Source organism: Morus notabilis, unplaced genomic scaffold, assembly GCF_000414095.1.
Source record: "Morus notabilis unplaced genomic scaffold, ASM41409v2 Scaffold906, whole genome shotgun sequence".
Classification (NCBI taxonomy): domain Eukaryota; kingdom Viridiplantae; phylum Streptophyta; class Magnoliopsida; order Rosales; family Moraceae; genus Morus; species Morus notabilis.
Window position 1 is genome coordinate 221237 of NW_010358059.1, and position 25679 is coordinate 246915.

General features: G+C 35.3%; 3 protein-coding genes across 3 annotated transcripts; 1 reads left to right on the top strand and 2 right to left on the bottom strand.

Moving 5' to 3' along the window:
* The first annotated feature begins 1754 nt into the window (after nucleotides 1-1754).
* LOC21391421 (kinesin-like protein KIN-1) lies at nucleotides 1755-7055 on the top strand. Its single transcript, XM_024161228.1, is given in 20 exon segments — nucleotides 1755-1760; nucleotides 2094-2228; nucleotides 2336-2438; nucleotides 2747-2790; nucleotides 2954-2983; nucleotides 3067-3189; nucleotides 3287-3312; nucleotides 3494-3575; nucleotides 4178-4219; nucleotides 4304-4337; nucleotides 4454-4529; nucleotides 4603-4752; nucleotides 4754-4817; nucleotides 4894-4985; nucleotides 5181-5298; nucleotides 5371-5550; nucleotides 5789-5992; nucleotides 6186-6386; nucleotides 6789-6899; nucleotides 7014-7055. Coding segments are annotated over 19 exon segments (1836 nt in total). The 5' UTR covers nucleotides 1755-1760; nucleotides 2094-2114.
* A 1546-nt stretch (nucleotides 7056-8601) lies between these two features.
* Nucleotides 8602-12285, bottom strand: LOC21391422 (pentatricopeptide repeat-containing protein At1g02150). The gene is made up of 2 exons (XM_010091485.2): nucleotides 11752-12285; nucleotides 8602-10214 (listed from the first exon to the last, which is right to left on the bottom strand). The coding sequence occupies exons 1-2, from the start codon at nucleotides 12136-12138 to the stop codon at nucleotides 8961-8963; spliced, it is 1641 nt and encodes a 546-aa protein (XP_010089787.1). The 5' UTR covers nucleotides 12139-12285; the 3' UTR covers nucleotides 8602-8960.
* A 3769-nt stretch (nucleotides 12286-16054) lies between these two features.
* Nucleotides 16055-25471, bottom strand: LOC21391423 (dol-P-Man:Man(7)GlcNAc(2)-PP-Dol alpha-1,6-mannosyltransferase). Its single transcript, XM_024161240.1, has 19 exons — nucleotides 25343-25471; nucleotides 24552-24593; nucleotides 24389-24434; nucleotides 23870-23956; nucleotides 22825-22880; nucleotides 22610-22727; nucleotides 22382-22440; nucleotides 22138-22209; nucleotides 21142-21205; nucleotides 20928-21031; nucleotides 20227-20298; nucleotides 19249-19335; nucleotides 19084-19151; nucleotides 18563-18631; nucleotides 18393-18475; nucleotides 17712-17811; nucleotides 16959-17024; nucleotides 16385-16478; nucleotides 16055-16301 (listed from the first exon to the last, which is right to left on the bottom strand). Exons 1-19 carry the CDS (start codon nucleotides 25463-25465, stop codon nucleotides 16221-16223), a joined length of 1491 nt encoding a protein of 496 aa, XP_024017008.1. The 5' UTR covers nucleotides 25466-25471; the 3' UTR covers nucleotides 16055-16220.
* Nucleotides 25472-25679: the final 208 nt, after the last annotated feature.

Sequence of the window (25679 nt, forward strand, 5' to 3'; positions counted from 1 at the left end):
TATAATATATATATATATATAAATTGTAATACTAATATATATATAAATAACTTAATATTAAAAAAAAAGTTTAAAAAATTCGGGCAATTCGGGCGGGCTCGGGCCGCCGAATACAAGCCCGCGGCCCATTCAAGGTGAAATTTGTGCTCGGGCGGGCGGCCCGAAAATCTCGGGTGGGTCGGGTTCGGACTCGGGCAAATCCTCGAGCTTTTCGGACGGTCGCGGGCGACCCGTCCAAAGTTCAGCACTAAGGTCTATAGCTTCAATCTCCCTTTTCCAGTAATTATTATCGGGGCTAGTGTAGCAATGAAAGATGATTTTTCAGTACTCTCACTTAGTATTTAGAAGACAATCTTTTAGTACTCTCACCTAGCATTTAGGACGATACAATTTAATCTCCCTAAATAAATAAATAAATAAATATATATATATATATATATATATATATATTAGGGCTCTTCTTTCACTTAGCATCCAATGATTGATTGTCGTTATACATGAGGAAGTTGAAATTTTCTCTCATCACCCTGCTCACTGAATATGGCTTGGACTGAAGTCATTAAAAAAATGTGGGCTAAATTTTGTTTCGTTCTATTTGTAGTAATTCTGGAAGAATGTTAATGGCTTATAAGTAAGGTTCTATTTGTAATTCTGATAGATTGTTAATAGCTTATAAGTAAGGTTCTATTTGTAATTCTAGTAGATTGTTAATGACTTATAAATAAGGACGTGAAGACACCACTTTCTTTTTTATTCAGGACAAGAAATCTCCCTACCCAAATTACTAAAAACAAATGTTAATAAATTAATAAATTTGGTATAGAGCCACATTATCTATCAGTCAAATCGTCTCAAATCATTATCTATGGACTTCACATCGTGCAAGATTGTGCATGCCTTGCAATTTTTGTCCTTTTTGGCTTTTTTTTTTTTTAAATATGTATTAACCATTTTCTCTCTCTCGTTTTTTTTTTTTTTTTTTTTTTTTTTTTTTTTTTTTTTTTTTGCAATTTCTGAAAAGAAAGGAAAGAAAACGAAAAATGGTTCGGGCACCGACGCGGATGGCCTATTTTTCCAGCGGCTGTTTGAAAAAGGTTTGAAAAGTCTTTGATTATTTGGTAAGTTTTATCTAAAGCTAATTATCTGGCAAAGCTCACATCCGGAAAAATATTGTCCTTATTGAGGTGTAAATAACATTATGTTAGGATTGGTGTCTAAAACAAAAATATATTATGTACCTACATTTATCATATAATGATATTATGTTAATTGTTCTTCTTTTTTAAGAAAAATAGATTCTATATCAAGGCAATACAAACATTAATACTAACTCATCCAAACTCAAACTACAAGAGAGTTAACGATTTTTATAAACGTCAAGCGTCACAAGTAAATTCAAATGCAGCGCTCAAAAGGAATACAAACTCGTAAAGAGTTCTAGACCTCTCTTATCAACCAATTAACTATTTATAGTTTAATTATCTATGCCCCTCTCTTAATTAATTATTTGATATTTAGCGTTTAATAACTGAGCTGTATTTAAGTTATATTTTTTGTCATAATTAATAAACCGGTTCACACGACCTATACACCAATGCCTACCGTTTGTCTAATAATAAAACGACACGTTCTTCACAATTTGCAACGTTAAAACGACTAGTCGTTGCATCCCTTGCTAAAGCGCGCGAGAAGGCGCTTACAAAAAGCTCCCCTTTTCTCGCTTTCAATTTGAAATTAACCATTTGCGGCTTCTACCGAAGGTTCTGCTCTCTCCTTCCTCCTTTGATTGTTTGGTTTGCGGGAAATTGCACGAGAAAGTCAAGCAGAAAATTTTTCTCTTCTAGACTGATTTGTAATTCCAATTAGTTTTCCAGAGACGAGTTTCTTACAGTAAATGCAGAAACAGTAACATGAATTGATCTATTTTACTCGGTTGAGACCAAACGGATTCAATTGATTATTCCAATCCAAATTCCGTTTCCTTTGTTTATTTCCTCGCAACCCAAACAGATCGTCTTGCTTTTAAGTGTAGGAATCCTGATTTCTCCTTTCTTTTTTCCTTCGTTTTCATTTTCTGGATTTACTTTGTTTAGGTTGGAATTCGTTTGCTCAAAATGTCGCATATGAAAGTTTGTGTTCGGTTCAGACCTTTGAGCACTAAAGAGAGAAGCGACGGCGGTGATTCAGTCTGCGTCCACCCCGTCGACGCAGAAACTTTCAATTTCAAGGTTTTCCTGTTCGAATCACATTTTTTTTAACTTGAATCTTCCTCAAAAAAGTGATGGTATAGTTGTAGAATTCAACTTCGGAAATTGAATTTGGATATCAATTGCAGGATGAGAAAGATGAAATTTTCACTTTCAGCTTCGATAAGGCATTCTACGACAACTCTGAGCAAGCTCAGGTCTACGAATTTCTAGCTCTGCCTATTGTCCGAGGTATAACTCAGACTCGCAACTCTGTTTGGGTGCTAAGAAAACCCTAGAAAAGCAAAAATGTACAAAACATTAAACGTCTTCATATTTGGGAGCCTTAATCGCGTTCCTTGAATTGAATAACGGTTGTATCCTTTTGATTTATGTTTTCTTTTTCATTGACATTGCCTCAGTAGCCAAACTAAGGAAAGGCGTTACTGCAAATGGTCTTCGTTTGTTACTGATTTTTATTTATTTTTTTTAACTCTATGTGGCAATGATCGCAATTTTCTTCTGCTCTTCTACGTTCATGTTTTCTTGTTACCAATCAGATGCTGTGAGTGGCATTAATGGGACAATCATTACATATGGACAGGTACATCTCACTTTCCAACAGTGTTCTTTCAAGTATGCTTGGATTTTTTACATAAAAAAGATTATGTTTGTTTGTTTTTATGCATTTTGACTTGTTCTATACTATTTGATGTCTCTATTACTGTTTTATTCTCATTATAATTGGCAAACTTTTTGAATAACAGACTGGAGCAGGGAAGACATATAGCATGGAGGTATGTTATGACTTATACCACCAACACCAAAGTATAACTTAAGATAATTGAGTCTGGATAGCTTATTTTCTTCTTGTGAGCAGGGGCCTGGCATACTAGAATGTGATGAGCAGAATAAAGGGTTACTTCCCCGGGTAGTTGACGGAATATTTGAATGCATTCACTCTTCTGAAGAAGCAATCGAATATTCCGTTAAGCTGTCAATGGTATTGAGAATTCCAGACCTACTTCTGTTTTTGTAATGGGCTGTAGTTATTTCATGGTCTCTATCATCATGCATTATCTATTCTTGTTTCATTTTAGGTAGAGATCTACATGGAGCGAATAAGGTATGCATCATTTTCATAACTGTAGCTAGTACACTGCATCTTTTCAACCATATTCTCTGCTATAATCAGATAAAAAAAAAACTGTGCTATAACCTTCTTGATAAAGAAGTCTTATAAGTCAAAGAAATGTTCCAATAACTGCAGCCTCAGTCTTAATGTCACTGTCCATCTTCGTGCTCAGGGACCTGTTAGATTTAGCAAAAGATAATATACAGATCAAGGAGAACAAAGCTCAAGGAATTATCTTACAGGGAGTAACTGAAGTATGTTTGCCTCCTCATGATTATAGAAGCAAAACTTTAAATTCATGGTTGGCTTTAACGATAATATTTAAGGTTACTGCTCGGGTTTGGTGATCACGAGAGTATGAGTGGTTAACTAATTCACTAATGGTAGCATCTTTTCCCGAGAAATGGTCTTATTTTCAGATAAATTTGAATGACTAACTGGTATGACCATGCATGCACACATTCACACACGGCTGCTTAGGCTTCTCTTTGATGATCGAGCGGATTGTAATCTTTATAATTGGAAGATGACTGAATAGGACTAGAAGCTAAACATCAGAATCTTCTATCTTCTCTATTGTATGAGATTGTACTCTTCCACTTGTACCGTATGATGAATTATTTATGCGAAGAGCTCAATCTTATGTTACAGAAAAAGCTGGATCAAGATTATCTATCTTCTCTATTGTATGAGATTGTACTCTTCCACTCGTACCGTATGATGAATTATTTATTCGAAGAGCTCAATCTTATGTTACAGAAAAGCTGGATCAAGATTATTAAATACTTTTGATGTTGAGGCACTTCAGTCTATATGTTCTTTGACTAAAAAGAGCCTCTTATTTTCCTATTTCCAGATCTCCATTGCAGATCCGGCAGAAGCATTGCAAACCCTAGCCGTAAGATAGAATCGCTCTCAAATCTCATTTACTTTTTTACTTCTTATTCTTAATAAGCATTCTAAGCCGAAGATTGAACAGCAGAGCGGGATAGCTAACAGAGCTGTTGGGGAGACCCGTATCCTGCTTTATTTTTTAAAAGAGAGCAATGTAAAAAACGCCTTTGTTTCTCCATTGGAAGTCTCTCGTCTCCTTTTAGTAATCACATTATGTTTCCTAGCCTCACTATAATAGAAATGAACATGGCTAGCAGCAGAAGCCACTGTGTTTACATTTTCACAGTTCACCAAGGACTTGTGCAAAGAAATAGGTATTTAGTTCTCCTCGTCATGTTGTGTCAGGCTTTTGGTTGAACTGTATTGAGCATTTGAGACGTTGGACAGGGCAAAACCTGGGAAGTTGCTTCTTGTGGACATGGCAGGCTCTGAGAAAGTAGAAAAAACCGGAGCTGAGGGAAGAGTCCTTGATGAAGCCAAGACTATCAACAAGTCCTTGTCAGCCCTTGGCAATGTGATAAACGCTCTTACGTGTGGTTCAGCAATTAAAGCATATTCCATATAGGGATTCAAAAGTTACTCGGATTCTACAAGATGCCCTTGTTAGTTCCCTCCCTTTTGGTTCGTGTTATATTTCCATTAAATTCAGAATGAAGGTGTGTTGATATTTACTTTCAGGGTGGGAATTCACAAACTGCTTTACTATGTTGTTGCTCGCCAAGTCCTTCAAATGCAGCAGAGACACTGTCCACTCTTAGGTTCAGTGCAAGGTGATTGTTCAACTTCGCCAAATGCATTCTATTACCACATTATTTCTAATCAAGGAAAAAAATAAAAACAAATAAATCAAAGTTAAAGAAACTTGATTTAGGCATTTAGCATGCCACTCAAAATGCTCTTTTTCTGAAGGAAGGCACTTTTTGATCAATTTTATGATCAGTGTTTCGCAATATGACATTTGACAGGGCAAGTCATGTAAAGGTGTCGATGCTCGTCAAGTGCAATCAAGATGAAGCCGCTAAAAAAGGGAAAGGAGTTCCTTCTCCAACTAAAGATGAGTCAATGGAGAGGATTCTAAACAAGGTTAGGACTGAGATCTGTACTTCCAGAGGTAAATCATCATTATGAGGTTATGATTTAATGTTCATCATATAGTTGCGGGAGACCATTGACGTCGAATCTGTGGATTTACTTGAGGAGTTGTTCATAGTGGAAAAAGTTTTCTTCGATCTTAATTCAGAGGAAGAGGTCAAGGCAGCATATGAGGATTGTGTTACAAAGAAAATTACATCATTGCAACAAGCAGAGGAAGAGCTTGTGCTAGAGGTTCAGGAGGTAAGCCTAACATGCGTTGAACAATTTATATACGAGTTTTTAGCTCCCCCCAAAAGAAATGTATAATCGGATTCTCAAAGTGCGTGTCCAGTAGAATTCACATATTTAGAACTTTGGTCCAAATCCAACTAAAAGGGTTCTTTCCCATCACTTGCTTATAGAAGTGGTCTTAAAAGTATCATTGAAACTACATTATTTGATTCAGATAAGTATGAAATTTCTAGTTGTGCTTCTACAGCTTAAGATGGAGAATAAGGCTCTCAAGGACAGGATAGCAGCTCTGAACAGGTCTCGAGCCCTCTTCAACAAGGCCGGAGGAACTTCAGCTCATCTAAAAGCGTTACTGCTTGTCAAGTGCAATGAAGAAAGTAAATCCACTAAAAGACACGGAGGAGTTCCTACTCTAGCTAGAGATGAGTCACGTGATAAACTTCTAAACCGGGTTAGAACTCATCTCTTTAATTCCTGACCATATTTTTTTCAATCATGGTTATAACACAATGCCTTCAGGAAAGTTAATTTCGAACAGAGTTGTGTGGAAAAGTGAAATCTATATAGCCGATCCCAATTAATTGAGATTAAGGCTTTTTGTTGTCGTTGTTGTATGGTTATAACACAATGCCCGCAATATGTAGTTGATGGAGAGACTTGACGTTGAAGACGTGAAGTTTCTAGAGGAGTTGTTCGTACAGGAAGGGATTCTCTTAGATCCTAACTCGAAAGAATACATGTCAGCTTCCCTGGAAATCATGTCAGCATATGGCAATGATGCTACTTTAAAGACAATTTCATTAATGCAACAAGCAGTGGAAGAACTTCAATTGGAGGCTGAGAAGGTAAGAGTAGTATCAGCATTGAACATCATATAGAAGTTTCTAGCTGCAGATTTCTCCACGATCTTGTTCAATGGATAAATTTTTTAATGCTTTGCTCCTCTTCCAACGAGTTTGTCCACCGTACGATTTTACTGTATGTTTAAGAGAAATGGTAGTAAGTACGTAAATAATCACGGGTACTTCTTTTGCCACTTGAGGATAGCTAAAATGATTGGGTGCGTGGGTGTGTTATCCACGGTCGGACTTCTGCTGGTTTCATTTTTTTTGTTAAATATATATATATATATATTTTTTAATATAGTGGGAGTTAGAGATCTCCCATCACTTAAAAAAAAAAGAATATAATCATGGGTATTTCTTCTATTATGTGCTCACTTAATAATTCTTTGTATGCCTTTGCAGCTCTGGATGGAGAATAAGGCTCTCGGGGACAGTATAGTAGCTACCGAAATATCTAATACAGTGGAGGATATATCTCCTTCAGGAAGAGGACTGCCAAGAACTTCCGTTGAGGTTGGAGAAAAATTAAATTTTGTGATTTGGATTTTAGGAATTTTCTCTCTTTTCTTTCTTCTCTTTTTTAATATCTTTTTACTTTTTTAACTTTTTTGCTAAAGAGATTTTTAGGCATTTTCACTATCTGCAATTCATGGGCCAATCAGTCATTAAACTTTGTGAAGAAGGTAGTGAATGAAGTATATATGCAGTTACTTGGTGACATGCACAGGGGAAGATACATCATACATGTGATTTGTATGAAAAAATAGAGAATTTATCATTGAGAGTGTATGAGTTTGGATTTTTATTCTTTATTCTTGATAAATACCCTTTTGTTAGTGTAATTATTTGACTAAAAAAGTTATGAATAAAGAGTAATGAGTAAAAATATGACCCATGCACTTTCAAAGGGTATTTATCAAAATTATTCAATTTCTATCAACATCAATTGGGCCCATTTTTACTATAAGATCTAACATTCTTTCACATGTAAATAAGGTTAGAATTGGGATTTCGGGTGTTTTTATTGCTACTCTAACCGAATCTAATTTTGTTAAAAGATCAAGTCCCCATAGAGCTGTAAGTTTGGGCCGGGCTAAAAGGGCCGGCCCGAGACCTATTACTATTAACCCGGGCTTAGTCTGGCTTTAAATTTTTTGGGCTTAGAGTTAGGTTGGGCTAACCTTCTCTCTTTTAGGATTGGGCTGGCTTGGCTCAAACATCATATTTTTAAAGTTTTTTTTTTTTTTTTAAATACCTTATAAAATTCTGACCCGGCCTTAACTTTTTGAGCTTAAGGCCGGATTGGGCTGACCATCTCTCTTTTAAGGCAGGGTCGGGCCGGCCTGAAATTTTCTTTTAGGTTGTCGGGCCCGGATCGGACAGTCTAAACTCATACCTCTAAGTATGTTCCCACTGTTTCCCTCTCCTCTCACCTTTTGACTCTACCAAAAAGCATTTTTCACTTTCCACAACTCAATCCCTCCATCCTTTATCCATCTATCCTACCAAATAGACAACACACCCTTAGGTCAGTAAGGCCAAAAGTGAACGAAAGTTCATTTACAAAAATCTTAAGAAATGAATGTTGTAGAGAGTAAGAATGGTAGAGATGTTGTTTGCTATGAGTGAAAGAGAGTTGAAATAATAGATGATAATTGTTTATCTAATTTTTATATTATTTATTTTATTTATTTGGTAATAATTTCTTTTAAGGGCAAAATAAACTTTAAATTTTAAAATTGGATAATTGGTGAGCTCAGAGAGAAACTTTCTCCCTTGTCTCATCCATCCAATCAAATAAGTGAATTGTTCTCTTCCTCCCTCCCTTGATCTCTCTCTCCTACTAAACACACTAATATCTTTAGTAGCGGGCCAGCGGCAAATAAATGTTTTCAAATGGGGCTTGAGAGGTGAAAAGCCTGGTTAAGATTTAGGAAGCAAAACAAATGTTCAGAATTAATAGCGGGAATGTAGATGAAAGCCATAAAAATGTTGAGAAGATTATGTTAATTTTCCTCTCAGCATCGTTTTTTTTTTTTTTTTTTTTTTTTTTTTTTTTTTTTTTTTTTTTTTTTCTTTTCTTTCTGTTATGCATATTACGAGTCAATTGTAATCTCGCTTCAATAAAATGTCGAATGAGTTGAAGTTAGTTTCACTGTAATTACTCCCATTTTTTTTGCATAATGTCGGAAAACTGAAAATCAAAAGGTTCTACTTCCATAAACCACAAGGATGCATATTAAGGCCTAACCAACGCACCTATTCAAAAAAAGAAAAAAAAAAAAAAAAGTGCTAAGGCAAGGCATACAAAATAGGACAGAGGCAATAGATATAGGCTCCATTCTCTATCGGCGTAAGTTCTGCCCTTTTTGCTAATAAAAGCAGTTTGATAAGGATGAAGGATTTCGTTTCAATTTGCACATATCTTGCTAGGGGCTGCTACAAGAAGAAATGTAACCCGAGTGCTAAACAACTGTTACTTGCAATGCAAGAGAACTTTGAAACTTTGAAGCATGCATCTCGGGGCAAAATCTGTTCCCGAAAGTGTAGTGAAATAGTCGACATTTCATCATTTCATGGACTACCCTGCAATTGGTTAAAAAGAATCCCAGATTCATCATCCTTATTCTCGTCATTGTCGTTCTCAAAACTAACATCCACTGATGTTATTCCATTGTCATTGATAGCTTCATGGGAAAAACCGACGAATGATGCATATGATTGGTCTTTCAAATATCCTGCCTCCCTCAACAGTCCCACCAAAACTTCCTTGCATTCAAGATCTGCTTCTTGCTCACAAAGATCAAGGAAAGCGGACACATTAACAGGTTTTGGCCTCCAGTTCTTCGCTCCTTCAGCTGCAAAAGCTTCTTTCCAGTAGGACAATGCCTCGGAAATTCTCCTCTCTCCAGTATGGCCCGCGGCAAGAATCTCCCAAGTGGCTGAATTTGGCTTTCCTCCAACTTCAATAATGTGGTCAACGAGACTTGTGGCTTTCTCCAAATTTCCGTTTCTAACATAATAACTCATGAATAGATTTGCAATTCTAGGGTCATAAGATGACTTGACCGGCAACCATTCGTTGTAAATGTTTTCTGCTCCTTCAATATCACCTATTCGGAGTAGAGATGAGATAATTGCATGGTACCCCAAATTTGGAATGCTGGGAAAGATTGCTTTATAAACCTTCCAGACCCGATATATCTCCTCTTTGTTACCAACACTACCATAAAGACTAAGAAGATAGTGATAAGGAATCCGATCCCGACCTGTGATTCTACTCTCAACCTTCCTCAAACACTCCTCCGCCTTTTGAAACTGCCCCATCTTGATATACATTGTAGCCATTGTACTAAATGTGGTCCAGTTTGGATTAATGCTTTTATCCTGTTGCATCTGTTCAAATACTTGTTCCATCCCCTCAGCAGACCCCTGCGATCCACAACAGGATAACCAGATATTATACGAGTACACATCTAGCTGAATGTTTTTGTCCATCATTTCTGAAACCATTGCATCAACTTTCTTGTACTCCTTGAGGTTCATATAAAGTGTCATCATCACGTTAAAGGGGAGTGAATGTATGGCATAACCTTTACCTCTCATTCGATCAAGCAAAGATTCTGCCTTTTCTTTCATTCTAGCCTGCACATAGGCATTAAGCAGGGCGCCGTATATCCTCCTGTCCTTTGAAGTATCCGACAAACTCAAAAAGAAATTTTCAGCACTGGAAATACCACGGACTTTGCCTATTAAATCTAATTGAATTGCAGCATCACTAGAGGATAGCCGAAACCGCTCTCCTCTGTTGTTCATCCAATCATACACCTGCAGAAAACACGCATAATTTAAAGCCGATAATGAGACATGACCTTGAAAATGGCTGAAAGAAAATTAGAGTTTGATCATGAATGCAACAATCAAGCGGTAGGAAGACTGTCAACAATTTAAAATCTAACTGCTATTACCTGATTAAATACATATTTTTTCTTTTACAAAAAAGTAACAAGCTCAAGAATCCTAAGATTCCTTGATGATACTTTCAAGACATCGTAGGAACTTTTAAAATCTACTCTTTGTCTCACCTTTTTACTTGGTTTCATCATCCTAGTAATCTTCCAACATTGCAGTTGCACCTTTCAATTGTTATCTAAAATTTGGTATCTAAAATCTTCTTTTAAACTATAATAGTACCGTCGCCTGATGTCTTCATTTCAACCTATAAACATTAAATTTAAAAGTTATCACAATTATAGTTAGGGCGTACAGCAGCAGCAGCAGCACCTATCTATTTGTGATGTTTACGACTAACATATATGGATACAAATGTATCAAGACATGCGTGCTTGTACTCTTAAGGTTCTCCTTCTCAATCCACAGAAAAATTTACCTTCTGACACCTAAGTTTAAACTTGAACACACCAGCTTCACTCGTTCACTCACTTTTGTCCTAACCTTGGACCATGTGCACCATCCAACACTGAACCCGAAATTTTTTCCATATAGATGAATAAGATCCACATCTTTTTTCAGCCTAGAACCCCATTACGCTATCCCAAACAACTCCATCAATCTAGCAAAACAATAAATATACCAAGCAAAATGAACGCAAAACCCAATATATAGTTTACCTCAACTCTCAAAGGCATGAATATTGGTCCTGTTTGGGCCAATAGTTACTTCTGGGAGTCTTTAGATAGTGCATCAAAAGATCTTTGGCCCTCAGAAAAGCCACAAAATGTGGCTTGTCAAAAAAAAAAAAAAAAAAAAAGTTCTTCTAAACAGAATTTGAAACTTCTACTGGACTTTCAATGGGATTTTACAATCAAACTCTTAACCTTTTTATCACTTATTAGAAAATGAGGATGAAGAATTAGATCAGGATATTTTGAATTTGAATTAAATTTTGCTTCAGTGTTTCCTCTCACAAAAACTAAACCTTTTATTTAAAATATTTTGTTAAGTTTATCTTATCAGTTATCGATTTCTACGAATACCCTAGTGTGTTAAAAATGAATATTTTGAGTTTCTAGTTTCCTCCTCTTAAGTTGTTGTCCTTATCTTGAATTCCCTATTTCTTTCCTCTCGTTCTGGTTCTATTTCTCCATTCTATCTTTCTATCGCCTTGGTCCAACATCACATTGTAACTCCATTAAACTTGAAAATAGGTCCAAACACAGAGCAAAAGAAATGCCATAGACCAAACAATATTTAACAAAACCTGAATACCCCCATTAAGCACAACAAAGAACCCACCAACTCTAACACTTGAAAATAGAAAAACAGTACTTACTTACCCATCAATCAAAACAAATAAAATAGCCCAGCAATCCTAACACTACTCAAGAAAAGAAAAAAAGATTACCTCAAGAGCACGGTCAAAGCGCTTGTACTTCCTCAACTCTTTAACAACGCGACAAAGTTCCCATTTGGAGAGCTGTCTTCCCTCTCTCTCCCACTGGCTGAGGACAGTCCCAGAGCCCAATTCAGGTTTCTCCATGAGCGATATTCTCTTGTAGATGGCATTCCATTTCACCATCGGACGGCGCTCATAGTCTACAGTTCCATAGCTGTGGATTTGGGATTGGGATATGGAACAGAAAATCCCGAGCCTAAGCCTCCGATTGTGGTTTACGGAACATTGGCTGAGGCTGAAACTCGGAGCTTTGTATGGGAGGGGACGAGAGTAGGAGATGGATGATGAGAGAGAGATGTTCATGTTGGGATTTTTCAGACAAATCTGGAGAATCATTTCTTTTTATTTTCTTATAATTTGCGTTCCCTCTTTTCTTTTTGTGTGGAACTATGAAACGAAACAGAGGTCCGGTCGGAGAGAGGAGTTTAGGTCTGTCTGCACTGTGGACAGAGGTCGTAAAGCAGTGGGATTTTTTCACTGTTGTTGTTGATAGAGCTTGCGAATTTACATAACTATCCAATTTGCTTAAAAGGATATTTATCCGGAAATTGTAATGAAAAGAATACACCACTTGTTAAAACCACTAAACGGGGTAAATTATAGCATGTTTTTAGTTTTATTTTCCTAATTTACCCTTAATTTTTTGAGAATAAAAGAAATGTGCTAAATTGTAAAAATTATAGGGGCATAAAATTAATAAGCCACATTATAAAATTTTGAAAGAGAGTTATCGAAAAGAGATTAAGAGCCACAACTACCATCTGAGGCAACCAATTTGGCTTCATGCCAGGCAGATCAACCACGGAAGCCATTATTCTTCTTAGGATGCTGATGGAAAGGTACAGAGAAGCTATGACGGACCTACATATGGTCTTTCTAGATTTAAAAAATGCATATGATAGGGTGTCGAGGGAAGTTTTATGGTGGGTGCTAGAAAAGAGAGGAGTGCATGTGAGGTATATTAAGGTAATTAAGGACATGTACAATGGAGTGGTCACGAGTGTGAGAACTACTAGAGGCTACACAACAGAGTTCCCCATTCGGATCGGCCTTCATCAAGGATCTGCTTTTAGTCCTTATCTTTTCACCATCGTGATGGATGAGCTGACAAGAGAAATCCAAGATAGAGTTCCTTAGTGTATGCTTTTTGTGGATGATATAGTTTTTGTTGATGAACATAGAGAACGAGTTAACCGTAAGTTAGAACTGTGGAGACAGACTCTCGAGACAAAGGGATTTAAGTTAAGTAGGACAAAAACTGAATACATGCATTGTAGGTTTAGTAATTCAAGTAATAAGAGTGATGGAATTTTTTTAGATGGTGTGGAGATTGGAGCTTCTAGGAAGTTTAGGTACCTTGGGTCTATAGTGCAGTACGAAGGAGATATAGAAGAGGATATTCAACATAGGATTAAGGTAGGGTGGGTTAAATGGAAGAATGCTACGAGAGTTTTATGTGATGGCAAGATGCCTATTAAGTTGAAAGGAAAGTTCCATAGGACTATAATCTGTCCAGCTATGTTATATGGTAGTGAATGTTGGGCCATTAAGAGACAACATGTATCTAAGATGAGTGTGATAGAAATGCGTATGTTAAGATGGATGAGTGGCCATACAATAATGGATCGCATAAGGAATGAAGTTATTCGTAGTAAAGTAGGTGCAGCACCAATAGAAGATAAGGTGCGCGAAGGCCGCTTGAGGTGGTACAGGCATGTCCAACGTAGACCGCTAGAAGCACCAGTTTGTGCTTGGGAGGACATTCTTTTACCTAATACTAGGAGAGAGAGGGGTAGACCAAGAATTACATGGACCGAAGTCGTTAGGAAAGACATTCTAGATCTAGGCCTTCAGGAAAGTTTAATTTCAAACAGAATCGTGTGGAAAAGTGAAATCCATATAGCCGACTCTAATTAAGTTGGGATTAAGGCTTATTGTTGTTTTATGATCTCACCTCTCTCTCCTCCCTCCACCTTTTTCTCCCTCCACAGTGGCCTTCAGAGGACTGTCTTCGCTAGAAGCGCGATCTCCACCGTTGCCGCCTTCTAAATCCCCAGCCACGTGATTATCGCAAGGAAGAACTGATCTCTTAATCCATCTCCTTCACAGCTCCGGCAATAGCCACCAATGGCGGCGACGGCAAATTTTGTTTCTGTTTTTGAGAGACTGAGGAAGAGAGAGAGCATATCTAGGTTTTGGATTTAGAAATTAAGTGGGGGTAATTTTGGTATATCATAATATAGTAAATCAAGATTTATTAATAATGTGCTATTTATTACTCACCTTAAAGGATTATGATATTAACTCTTAATGATCCTTAAATTATGTCATTTCTCTCCTCCTATTTATCTTTAGTCACTTTTTTTGATAGACCCTCTTTATTTATCAGTCAATTTCGAACGGTTGAGTCTAGTCAAAATCATATCAAATTTAAACAATATACAAAATAAATAATTTTTGAGGCATAACAACTAAAAATAAGAAATCGCTAATAAAACATTTTTTTTCCTAGTCCTACTAAAGACTTTCTTATCTTTATCATATATGAGTTTATAAGGTAGAACAAAAAAAAAACTACTAATGGTATATTTACTTACTAAGATTGAGGAATGAGAGTTAATCTCATGTTTACTTATTCTTTTTTATTTTATAATGAGAGACTAGGAGTGAGATTGGTGGGCCCTACTCAAATGTTAGATTGAGGAATGAAATTGACATTTTCATGTCCCCCTTTGAAATTAAGACTCTCATTCTTGATTTTAACATTAAATTACAATCATGCCTCTATTTTACTTATAAATATAAAATTCAAAATAAAATTCAAAAAATAATAATTACAACCTAGATTTATTATTTTATTTGCCTAATATTATAATATTAGCCTAATTATTATTAACTTTAATATAATAAATATGTACTTTATTTTGTTTAATAAATTAATAACATATTTTAATTTTTTAACACTATTTTTTTCTTTTTTTTATTTAAATATTGACCATTTATTTTTATATTTGGAATAATTGTATAATTTATATTTACAATTATATTACCCTATTATTATACTAAATATTTTAATTATGATTAGTTTTAATATAATAAGTACACAAAAGGATATATTAGTACTTTGACACTAGTTCATTCTGATTCTGGATGTAAGTTAATACATGAATGAAATTTAAAGCTTGTTTAGTTCGTTGATTCGAGTTTTTAATTTGAGTTGAGATGTGGCTTTATGTGAGCTTTTTACTGTAGCAAAACTCGAATCGGTGAAATGAACAAGACCTTAGAATGACTCTAATTCCAAATCATGTTACCAAATAAACAACTTATTCCGACTTCAATTCCCCACTTTGAATCGTACCCATTCTAAATCCTACCTATTCTGATTCATGTCAATCTGATTACGCGTAACTAAACATGCCATAATAGTTTGAAGTGAAACTACAAGAAGAAATTTTTTTTTTTTTAAACAAGAAGAGATAGTTTTTGACCTTTTTATTGTAAAGATAGTATCCTACTTATTCATCTTTATTGTATCCGCCGCAATGAAACGATCACTCAATACACATTTTATTGGAATATCCGCCGCAATGAAACGATCACTCAATACACATTTTATTGGAATATCCGCCGCAATGAAACGATCACTCAATACACATTTTATTAACCAATCAATTGACTGATATCCGATGCCTAACATAAAACATATCTGGAAGAATCACAAAACATATTGTTTGTGTTAACATAGTCGGGAAAAAAATCGAAACAAAATAAAAACCATCAATTTAAAGTTGATGAACAGGATACTAGCTGGTAAAACGGCGTTTGGCGCAATAAAGACAAAAACGGAAATGAAAACGATTTTTTAATTTAGTGTAAAATGAGAAAGAAATGAAAAACGACTTTTAATTGTTTTTCATTTTTTATTTTCGTTTTCTCCTCTCTCGAGCAGAGAGAGAGAGAGAGAGAGAGAGAGACATTAATAAATTTTTTTATATTAAAAATAATCTCTTAATAAAATTACCAAACGCATTTTCAAAAATGATTTCTATCTGAGATTGAAAACGTTTTCATTTTTATTTTCATACAAAAAATAAAAGTATTTTAAAACGAGTTCCAAACACGCCTGTAAAGTCGCTCAAAAATGCATCTCACACACGATTTAGGAGTAGCCTCTTTAGTCCTGTTATTTTGCATAGATGTAGATATTAAATTCAAACATGCATACTTTGACGAAAAAAGGATGGTCAATCTTGAGCAAAATTATGCTGGCAACAATGTGGAATGCTTTTCCCATAAAAGTAATCTGGTTTTTGAGAGGCAAATGACATTGATAGGTTGATTCCACACTTCAGGGCAATTTAATCACCTACCACAGTAAATGGTATGATGTTTTATGTTATCTTATCACACAAGTTTCACGAGCATCCCGGCCAGTTTCTATGCATGACATCTTCGTTTCGTGTATTTCCAAGAACATAGACTTTGGGCTTTCGGACCTGCAGTGAGTATATAGCAGTGAACATTCACTGAAGACGGTATATCCATCTTGCTTCATGAAGAAGAAAATGTAAATTCCTACCAGTGAAATGGGTGTAATGCCGTATTGGAGACGAACTTTTGAGAATCCATCAACAGTGAATAGACACTTGAATCCATGGACGGTAGGATGTTCACTGTTACAAGTCAAGAAAACGCGAATACGGTCTAATCTCAAAACAATTAAACATTTGGGGATGACAAACATGAATATATACAACTTGAACCGTGACCTCTATTCCTATAATAAACTAGGAAGGCGTCCCGGTGTTATTTATATCCTTTCATAATTGACAACATGTGAAAGTAGATGAGGGGAAAAAATGGCATTAAATATGTACTGAGAAGCGCTCATAATGTATGCTAGGCCATTTTTCATGTTGACAACTCTCCGAGTTAAGTTAGCTTTATCGAGTGTAGTACTTTGTTACTCAAAGCCAGTTAACTAAATCAACCTGTCAAACATCTAGAAAGCTACAATCCAACAGATGAAAGGACTCAGTGGATTCTTAATGTTATTTTCACTTTTATCAGCAGCACGTAGAACCAATGGCTAGAAAGCTGTCATTCAAGAATTCTCTTGTTCACAGAAAACTCAGAAATTTTAAGAAACTCACGTTATGAGGTAGGTGAACTTTCTCAGGCATAGTTCTCCTTCAGGAATTCCTTCCTCTTTAGAATACCTACAACATGATGGATTAGTATGATTGTTAACTGATATACACATCTTCATTGCTTCAGAGATTGTTAAGCATACACTCAAAAATGAAGCAAATACTACTTGTGAGGTATTATGTTATTTTTTCAAATTGAACAAGTTGCATATATTTCTGCCTTTTTTTCATAATTTCTAATTGCGCTGAATTGTTCACTGGAAGTAGACTTATGCATATCTTATTTCTATCAAAATGTGAAGCCGAGCATCAAATTATCTCTACATTTCTTCTTGAAACATTTCTTTGATGCATCAAAACTTTCTTTCAGTACAATAGCAGTAAACAATTCCAAGGCACAAACGTGTCCAAAGAAAAATCAGAGTAGATGCCAATCTTCCGTCGGTTTTTCAGCTTTATATCAATATATATATATATATATATAGGTTGATTACGTGAAACAATAATTTATGACCTAGTGATAAATCAACAGCTACACATAGGGTTGTATGGTTAAGTATATAAGTCCTCTTCGCAAGCTGCTATTTTGTCCAAGAAATTTATTAAAAGTCAACGACTGTTACCATATATCTACAGCAAAAGCTTAGATCATTGAAAGTATTATAAGTTTGGATCATAATGTGTCCAGAAAGGAAAGTATTCCAAAACAGAAATAATAATACTATAATGCATAAACTATGCCAATATCACATATACCTCCATGGAAAATCATTTTCACAAAAGCGTGATATTCCACTCATGGCTGAAAATGTGTCAATATGTACCCATTGTTCCCTTGTGCGGTTAGCAAGATGACCTGCTTGAAGCGTAATCCATAAGAATTTTGAATTTGAGGCATCACAAAAAAGGTCTATAATACATCTTCGAGTATATAGTACTGTAATAATTACAGTTTAAGATCAAAGAGCAGATATGGACACAAAATATGAAGGTCTCTAGGATTTTAAGCAAGGGAATGATAATTCAAGTACAAAAACATGGGGGGAAAAATAAAAGAAAAGAAGCGGAGTGGAGGATGCTAATAATTACATTTGAAATTTAAATGGTTAGCCATAGATATGCTAAGAGTTCCATCAATCAGTTAGACTTGGAATATGACGGAGGTTGATCCAGAAAGAATATATAATCTATAATTAGAGATCAAACCAGAAAGCTTTGCCACACAGTTCCAGACTTCGGTTCAGAACAAATGCGAGTTGCCAAAATTAGTGCAAGAGTATCTTTATATCAGAACTATATAAGTCCTGTTCTTTGCAACCAATTCAGGTAAGGAAAATGCAGATGATTCAAATGGATACGAGTAAAACTACGCAAATGGGCTTGTACACAAGAAGCATGGCCGTTTGAAAGAAACAGTAAGAGAGAGAGAGAGCATACCAAGTTGATGCAAACTTTTCAAAGCATGACCACTGGGGTAATTCTCATAGGATGCCATGAAGGTTATGGTGGTGCAACCTAGACTGCAAAAGTGGAAGTAAGTACAAGAGGAAGATACCAAAGGATTAATAGAAACACTCCTCCATAATTGAACAAATCAAATATTATACCTGATTAAAAGTAACCCGGGCATCATAAAGTAGAGCAACTTCCAGAAAGCTTTTTTCCTGTTGTTATAGCTGTAACAAGTCAAAGAAGTCATCTATTTGTTATATACCCAGAAAGCCATGGGCAAAATGCTCCTAATATATCTCTTTTGTCCTGTTTTCATTTACTTTGCTTTCAAAGGCATTGAGCATTTAAAAGGCATCATAAAAGGATATTGTTCATTTTGAGCTTTCATCTATTGAACAATATTTCAGTGCTCATATCAAAATACCAAAATATGTCGTCGAACGAAAAACGCATAATCGGGCAGGACACCAAAAGCCATATAAGATTCGGTGTGTTAAAGGCTCAGGAAAATGTAAAATGACATTTTAATACTGATACTGAATCTGCACAATGTTGAGCTGCTTATATATGAACAAAAGATAAAACTAAGTAGTCAAACAATCACAATTGCAAAGAAATTGACAATGAAAAGATAAAAATTTCAAAGAACAACAAATTTAAAATGGACACCACACACATTCTACTAGCGGCAATTGCAGCAGATAAGTTGAAGACTGGAACAGAGCTGATAATAAAACGGAGCTCCTGGATCACGAAAAACAGAAAACTTTTGCATTGACATTCCTGAAACTTGAAAATTTGATAGTCATCATTTCACAAATTGTTGATTACTAAATGATACCTTGTGGGGTAGCTTTGAGTAAAGTAAGACAAAAGATAAAACAGGAAGAACGAATAATAGAACCCTTCTGTCAAGTAAGACACCAAGCTGCAAAAAAGAATGTTTGTCAACTTAAGAAAGAAAGAAGAATTGAGGTGGGATGCGGGAGGGAAGATTGGAAATTGTCCATTGCACAGATTTAATAGAATACAAAAGGCTCTAGCATCCAGCATGTTTTTTTTTTTTGGGAAAAAAACATCATATCCATTAGCATGAGTTTAGTATCCCATCCCCTCCCGGTTTGATTTTTTTATATCAATTATTAGTTTCCGTTCTACCCCTACTGGAAAACCTATGCATTAGCATCTCATTCATTAAGAGACCTAAATAACAAATAAATCTTTATGTTTCCAAAAACTTATAAATTTCATGGCTAAGCTTTTCTTGAAATGGAAAGCAATATCTACATCCCAGTAACCTCTCCTCACATGTATGAATATTGAAATACCACCAAGAACTTTTTACTCTTTTTTGCTATTACACCAGAATAATATAAGAAGAAGAATGGTATCAAGAGTTGTAAAGAGGTAAAAAGCCAACCAGAAAAGAATGGAAGACATTGCATAAATCATAATCCAATAAGCAAAATAAACCCAAAATAGAACATAACACCAATGCCAATAGTTGGTTCACTCCCCCATTTTATTAAACGAATAAGCTTCCCATGGTCCATCTATCAGTGAGGGGAATAACATACCAAACATGTTGGGGGGGAAAAAAAACTGAATAGCACAATAACTTTGTAAAACTACATCAAATACAAAGCCTTTGATTGACTAAAATACAATGTATAAGCTATGACTTGAATAAGATTCTTGATAAGAAGCGTTAATCAAATAAGATTAGCAACAACGGTTAAAAAAAGAAAAAGAAAAAATAAAGAAAGGGTAAGGATCATATTAAACAGTATGCCCGTTAGTAGAAATCCAGAAGACTCACCATAAAAAGAGGGAAAGCAGCTAGCAAGGAGCGGGGGAGTGCTGATGTGAAGTACCAGTGAAATGTATGCGTCTGAAGAAAAAAAATTATCAAGGAAAACCAAAAATAATGTTTTATTTAAGTACTTATTACACTTTTCTGCAGAATCCTTTCACCCAGCACAGACAAGTTCATATTCACAAAGAAAATTAAATTATGGGCAGCTCTATGGGCTTCCCAGACTAAAGAACTCGAGGGGTTTTCTTTTCTGATTTATTAAGGGATTGGAATGCTTTTTTTTTTTTTTTTTTTTATAGATCAGGTTCAATATGGTACCTGTACAGTTTTGTTTTGGTTGTGTTGATGGTAAGGTGATCACCAGTTTATATTTTAGTGCTCTTCAAGGACTCCTTGTCCTTCTCTTCTGTGTAAACTTTTACTACATTATTTATCAATGAAAGATTCCATCATTTCTTATATAAAAACAAAGAAATAAATAAAAAGATCTTCTATTAGTGCTGCAGTCCAGTACGCAAACAAAATCAATCACAACTCAATCATCTCACTCCTATTTAAAAACAGATCCACTCCCCAACTCTGATCGTTGTACAATTATCAGGACAACCCTATTCCCATAACATTATATTATGAAAGAATATGCACAAGAAAGAATTAGAAAAATCAGAGTAAAATAGTTTCAATCATTTCCATTTAAAGGATACACCCCACTCAGAGCTTCGATTCAGAACAGAGTTGAACCAGAAAACTTCAAATTCAGGCCACAATAACCTTCTCCACATAATTGAATCAATCAATACAGTAAGGCCTGCACTGTGAAGAATTCAAAACAATACTATTGATTCATGATTTATTGTGGGGCAATCAACTTGTAGAAGCGGAAAGGGAAACTGAAAAACTAAAACAGTATTAACGAACCTATGCAGAACAGAGCAAACCAAAAGCAGCATTTCAGTGTTTCCCACAGCGAAATTGATTTAGTCTGTCATTGAAACAAAAATAAATATTATGAGAAGCCACAAAGTAACAAAAATTTACATTGATATACCTAATGTAATTGATAATAAATCATAAGAGTAATTAGGAAGTGGTACAATTTTTAACTTTAAAAGAATCAATACCAATAACCTACAGAATATAGATGAATGAATTCTACGAAAATATGCGGTGTTCAGTAAAATATTAGTCTAAAAAACAAGAAGAGTTTAGAAGAGCCAATAAATGTTTAAAAGTCCCTGCCCTCACTGTATGGTCTGTGATGCCACAAATTACTCATTTGATAGTCAATACAGAACTATAATGTGTTGGTCTATTAGGAGCATTATCTTAAGAATCAGCAGCTGAAAGGTGAATACCACGGATAGGAACAAAACACATGTAGGTCAGCCTTTGGGCAAGAGGAAACAATTAAGGTAACCCAGAAAAAAAATGACAGAGGAATTCACTAAGAAGGTTTAAAGGAACTACCATGGCCATAATAACGTGTTACATGTTACATGTATCCTAATAATTGAACAAGTCAACAACAATAATAACAGACACAAATTAAGAACATAAATCATCATTTGCTGTGAATTCTGGTTGTTATCAAATTTACTGCTGGGTATCTAGACTTTCCTACTAGGGTATTTTGTGCCTTGAACTACTCCTCTCCATGACTTTTCAACAAAATAGGGCAGAAATTTCAATGATCCCTTTGGACTTCTTTTAATACAATGCACTAACTGTCAATAACTAAATCTTGCTCTTTTATATGTTCATATAGCAAGAAAACATCAAGGTATGGTTATAGAAAAACAGCTGGACAAGTGTATTGAAAAGTTGCTTTTTTAATGGGCACAAAATGATTTTCCAGCTTAACACGTGAAAAGGAGATGTAATAAAATGTAGCTCAGGGTATGAAACATAACATACCAACAAAAGTTCCAGGCCGAGAGGGCCAAGAAGTAAGAGGATATCACACCTAAAGACAATTGTAGCAAAAATCTGATCATTGTAAAACAGAGAGCTGTAAGAAGAAAATATAAAGGAAATGCAACAATTAAATACAAGTTCTGAAAATTTTTTTTTTTGAAAACCTGCACTAGAGAAGCAATATTGTATCATGCGATATAACTAAAGCACATCACAACTGATGCTTCTACGAATGGAGACATACCAGACAATTTAAAGCCGCATAAACCTTCCCCTTGAGCCAAAATGCATATGCCAAGTTAACTACAAACGTAAAGTGACAAGTAATAATTAGGTCAACAGAAGTGACTATCACCTGGGCCTCTCTACTTTCTTTTCCTCATCCAGAAGGTGCCTCTTTATTCTTTCAGAAACAAAATACTCGAGAAACAACAGACACAAAAAAAAGAAATGAACTGCATGAAGTAATTACCTACACCCAAAGCTAGTATATTTGGCAGTGGACGAGTACAATAGAACAGCAAGTGAAACTGAAGTGCAGTCAGTATTACAAAGAACGCTTCCACTTGATGTCCAAACTTATCTCTGACCTGATAAAATTAATTTTCAACTCAACTTACCTTAGAAATTGGAAAAGGATAAGTACATGCAAATAAACAAAATCTATCAGAAGTATTCAGAACATACCTGAAGCCGGAAAAGTCGTAAGGTAGATAATATGATGCAACCTAGGGCGAGACGAACTGGAGAATAAAAGTAAAATAGTTACCTATTGTTATGTTATTACAAATATAAACATAATGGGAAAACTATAAACAGAAGAATTTGTAAACTCCATAATTCTATTTAAAAAAAAAAAAGGCAAACTGATCAATGTGAGCATTGATTTCTAGTTGAAGACTACCCAAAATGCCTCAGATTCCCTCAAACGCTTGTCTCATAATGGCATTACAAAATAATTACCAGGTAAATGTGCTCTCACCATTCCCATTTTGGAAACTACCATACTGTTGTCACCATTCCCACTCAGTGCCACTCTCACTAGTGAAACTTTTATTTTATTTTATAATTTTGGGATAGCCATTTTTTCTTCACCCTATCTCCCCACCATCTCTGTGAAACCAAAACAATCAATTAATGCACTATCCTTTCCATCATCTTGCTCTTAACTTGCACAGATCATTCAAGAGCTCAACATAGTGCATTAGTGGGAATACATTATAGTTGCTAAAGCATCTGGTCATTAGATCACTTGCTTGTTTATTGTCCTTCTTCGATAAGTTATGGTTTAAAACGCTGAAGGATTCAATATGGTTTGGGAGCCTCCAAAGGTGTGTGGAGCTGTTTAGGGGTGATTCTTTGTATTGATGTTAGCCAAAGCAGAAGAAAGTGGTGGAATGTGGCTGTAATGGCACTTTGTTGGGCGTTATGGTTGGAGAAATAAGAGTTATTTTGATGATACTGAAGAAGATTCCGACAGTACTTAGGAAAGTGTTGAGCTTTGGGTAGCTTTGTGGTTATATGGTGAAATGAAAAAAGATTATATAATTTTTTCTATGTTCTGTTTCATTAAGAGATTGTTCATGTTTGATGTAATTTTGTTGTTCTTGAAGGATTTGTCATCTTTTTCCAGTTTTGCGTTTATTCATTTCTTCATTCATATAAATCTCTGTTTTATTAAATAAATAAACAAATAGTACATGTCTATAATTAAAGCATCTAAAGAACTGACCTGCGACGAGGCCATAAAGCTTTGGCACGTGCAACAAGTTGAGTAGTAGTATAACAGGGGATGCCAAACTTGATACAAGCAAGGCGCCTACAGGAATAGACATGACATGGAAAAGAGTGAAATGACTTGGGAAGTAAGATATTGAATCAGAAGACTAGTTCCCAATAGCTTCTTTTTTTTTTTTTTTTTTTCCTTTTACAGAACATAATGCTTACTAAAGATGTATAAATACAAATAAATCCGCACGCATAAGTGTAGGCACGTGACTTTACTCTTACATGGCAGAGAATGAGATGAAAGAACAAAAAAATTTCCCTCTCTAATATTGAGGTACCAAATAAAACACCATAACAGATCATAAACACCCCAGAAATTAAACTTTAAATTCCCTAAAAAAGGAAATTGCAGTAGAAATCTACAGAACGTAATGGGGTGTGGTTTTTTTTTTTTTTTTTTTTTGCCCCGGCAAAATCATTCCACCATATCTAAGCTTAAGAATATTGAATATCACAGGCTTACCAATGAAAGTGCGAGGAACCACCCCAGGGAACTCCAAATGATCATACTGATATTGAAAAAACAAGGAAAAAAATAAAATTCAGTGGAACAGGTACGACGAAAATTCCAAAGTATCACATCCCATAATAGGCAGAACTACGTAAAGATAGAAGAATGAGCTTACATTGTCCAAGTGATGTCGGTGATATAGGATATCATGCATTGCCTTTTAAAACAAAATTTGACCAAGAAGAAAGTTAAGTTAGCAAGTGAAAAAACCAAAAAAGCCAAGAATAACTGCACAACTAGGAAATCCTAAAACTTTGAACACTCAGCAATAGAGCATTACAACCCTGCTTCCCGGGGACATTTTATTTTTTTTAGCCAGTATGCAACACTACAATCACACATCTGTTTCCAAAACTATTTTACCTTCCACTTTTCCTTTCATCTGAAGCTACAAATACTCCCATCATTTTTTTCCTCACTAAGAAACATTCTTATTTATACTGAAAATAGTACAAAAAGAGAAGAGGACAAGGTGTCCTCAAGAATCAAAACAAAAAGAAGAATAGAAACTAACATGTTTATCAATTAAGCTTATCACATCCTAGAGTTTCCTGCGTTGAGTTTGTTATACCAACTGTTAATATCTGAAAAGCGACGTAAAATCCCAGAAATTTAAATATTTTCTTTTATTTCCTACCATTTCTCTGAATACAAAGGGAAACCGCTTAAAACGTATTAGTTTTTATCAACGATTAATGACGAGTATTTCCGACATTCGATCAAAGAAATAAACAAAACCCAAAAATCTTATCTCTTCTCTCAAAAATTAAGTTACTTCCGGACATTATTCCTCCGAAAAGAACAAACCCAATTCTACAAATCAGAGTTTCTTCCATTTTCTTACAGTTCGGTGCCAAACAGCCAAACATGAATAGAGAAGTTTAGTATGAGAAAATCAAAGCTTACCTGGACGTTGAAGCTCTCTTCAACTTTTGTGTATGGAACGGTAATAACGTAAAATGCAGCTATTGAACCCAAAAGCATATCATAGCCGTAACATTTCAGAAACTTTGACGAGTCGAGAGCCATTGTTACTGCCACTTAGAGAGAGAAGAGAGAGAGAGAGAGAGAGAGAGAGAGAAGAAGAAGAAGGAGGAGGAGGAGGAGGCTCGCACTAGTAAGTTGGGCCGCGTTAAAGTGAGAGTGGGCTTTTGTCATTTGTTGTTGGGCTCTTTAGAAATAAATAATACTTCCTACTTTTGTCTACTAGGCAGCACGTAGTGGAATTGTGAACTAAAGAGTT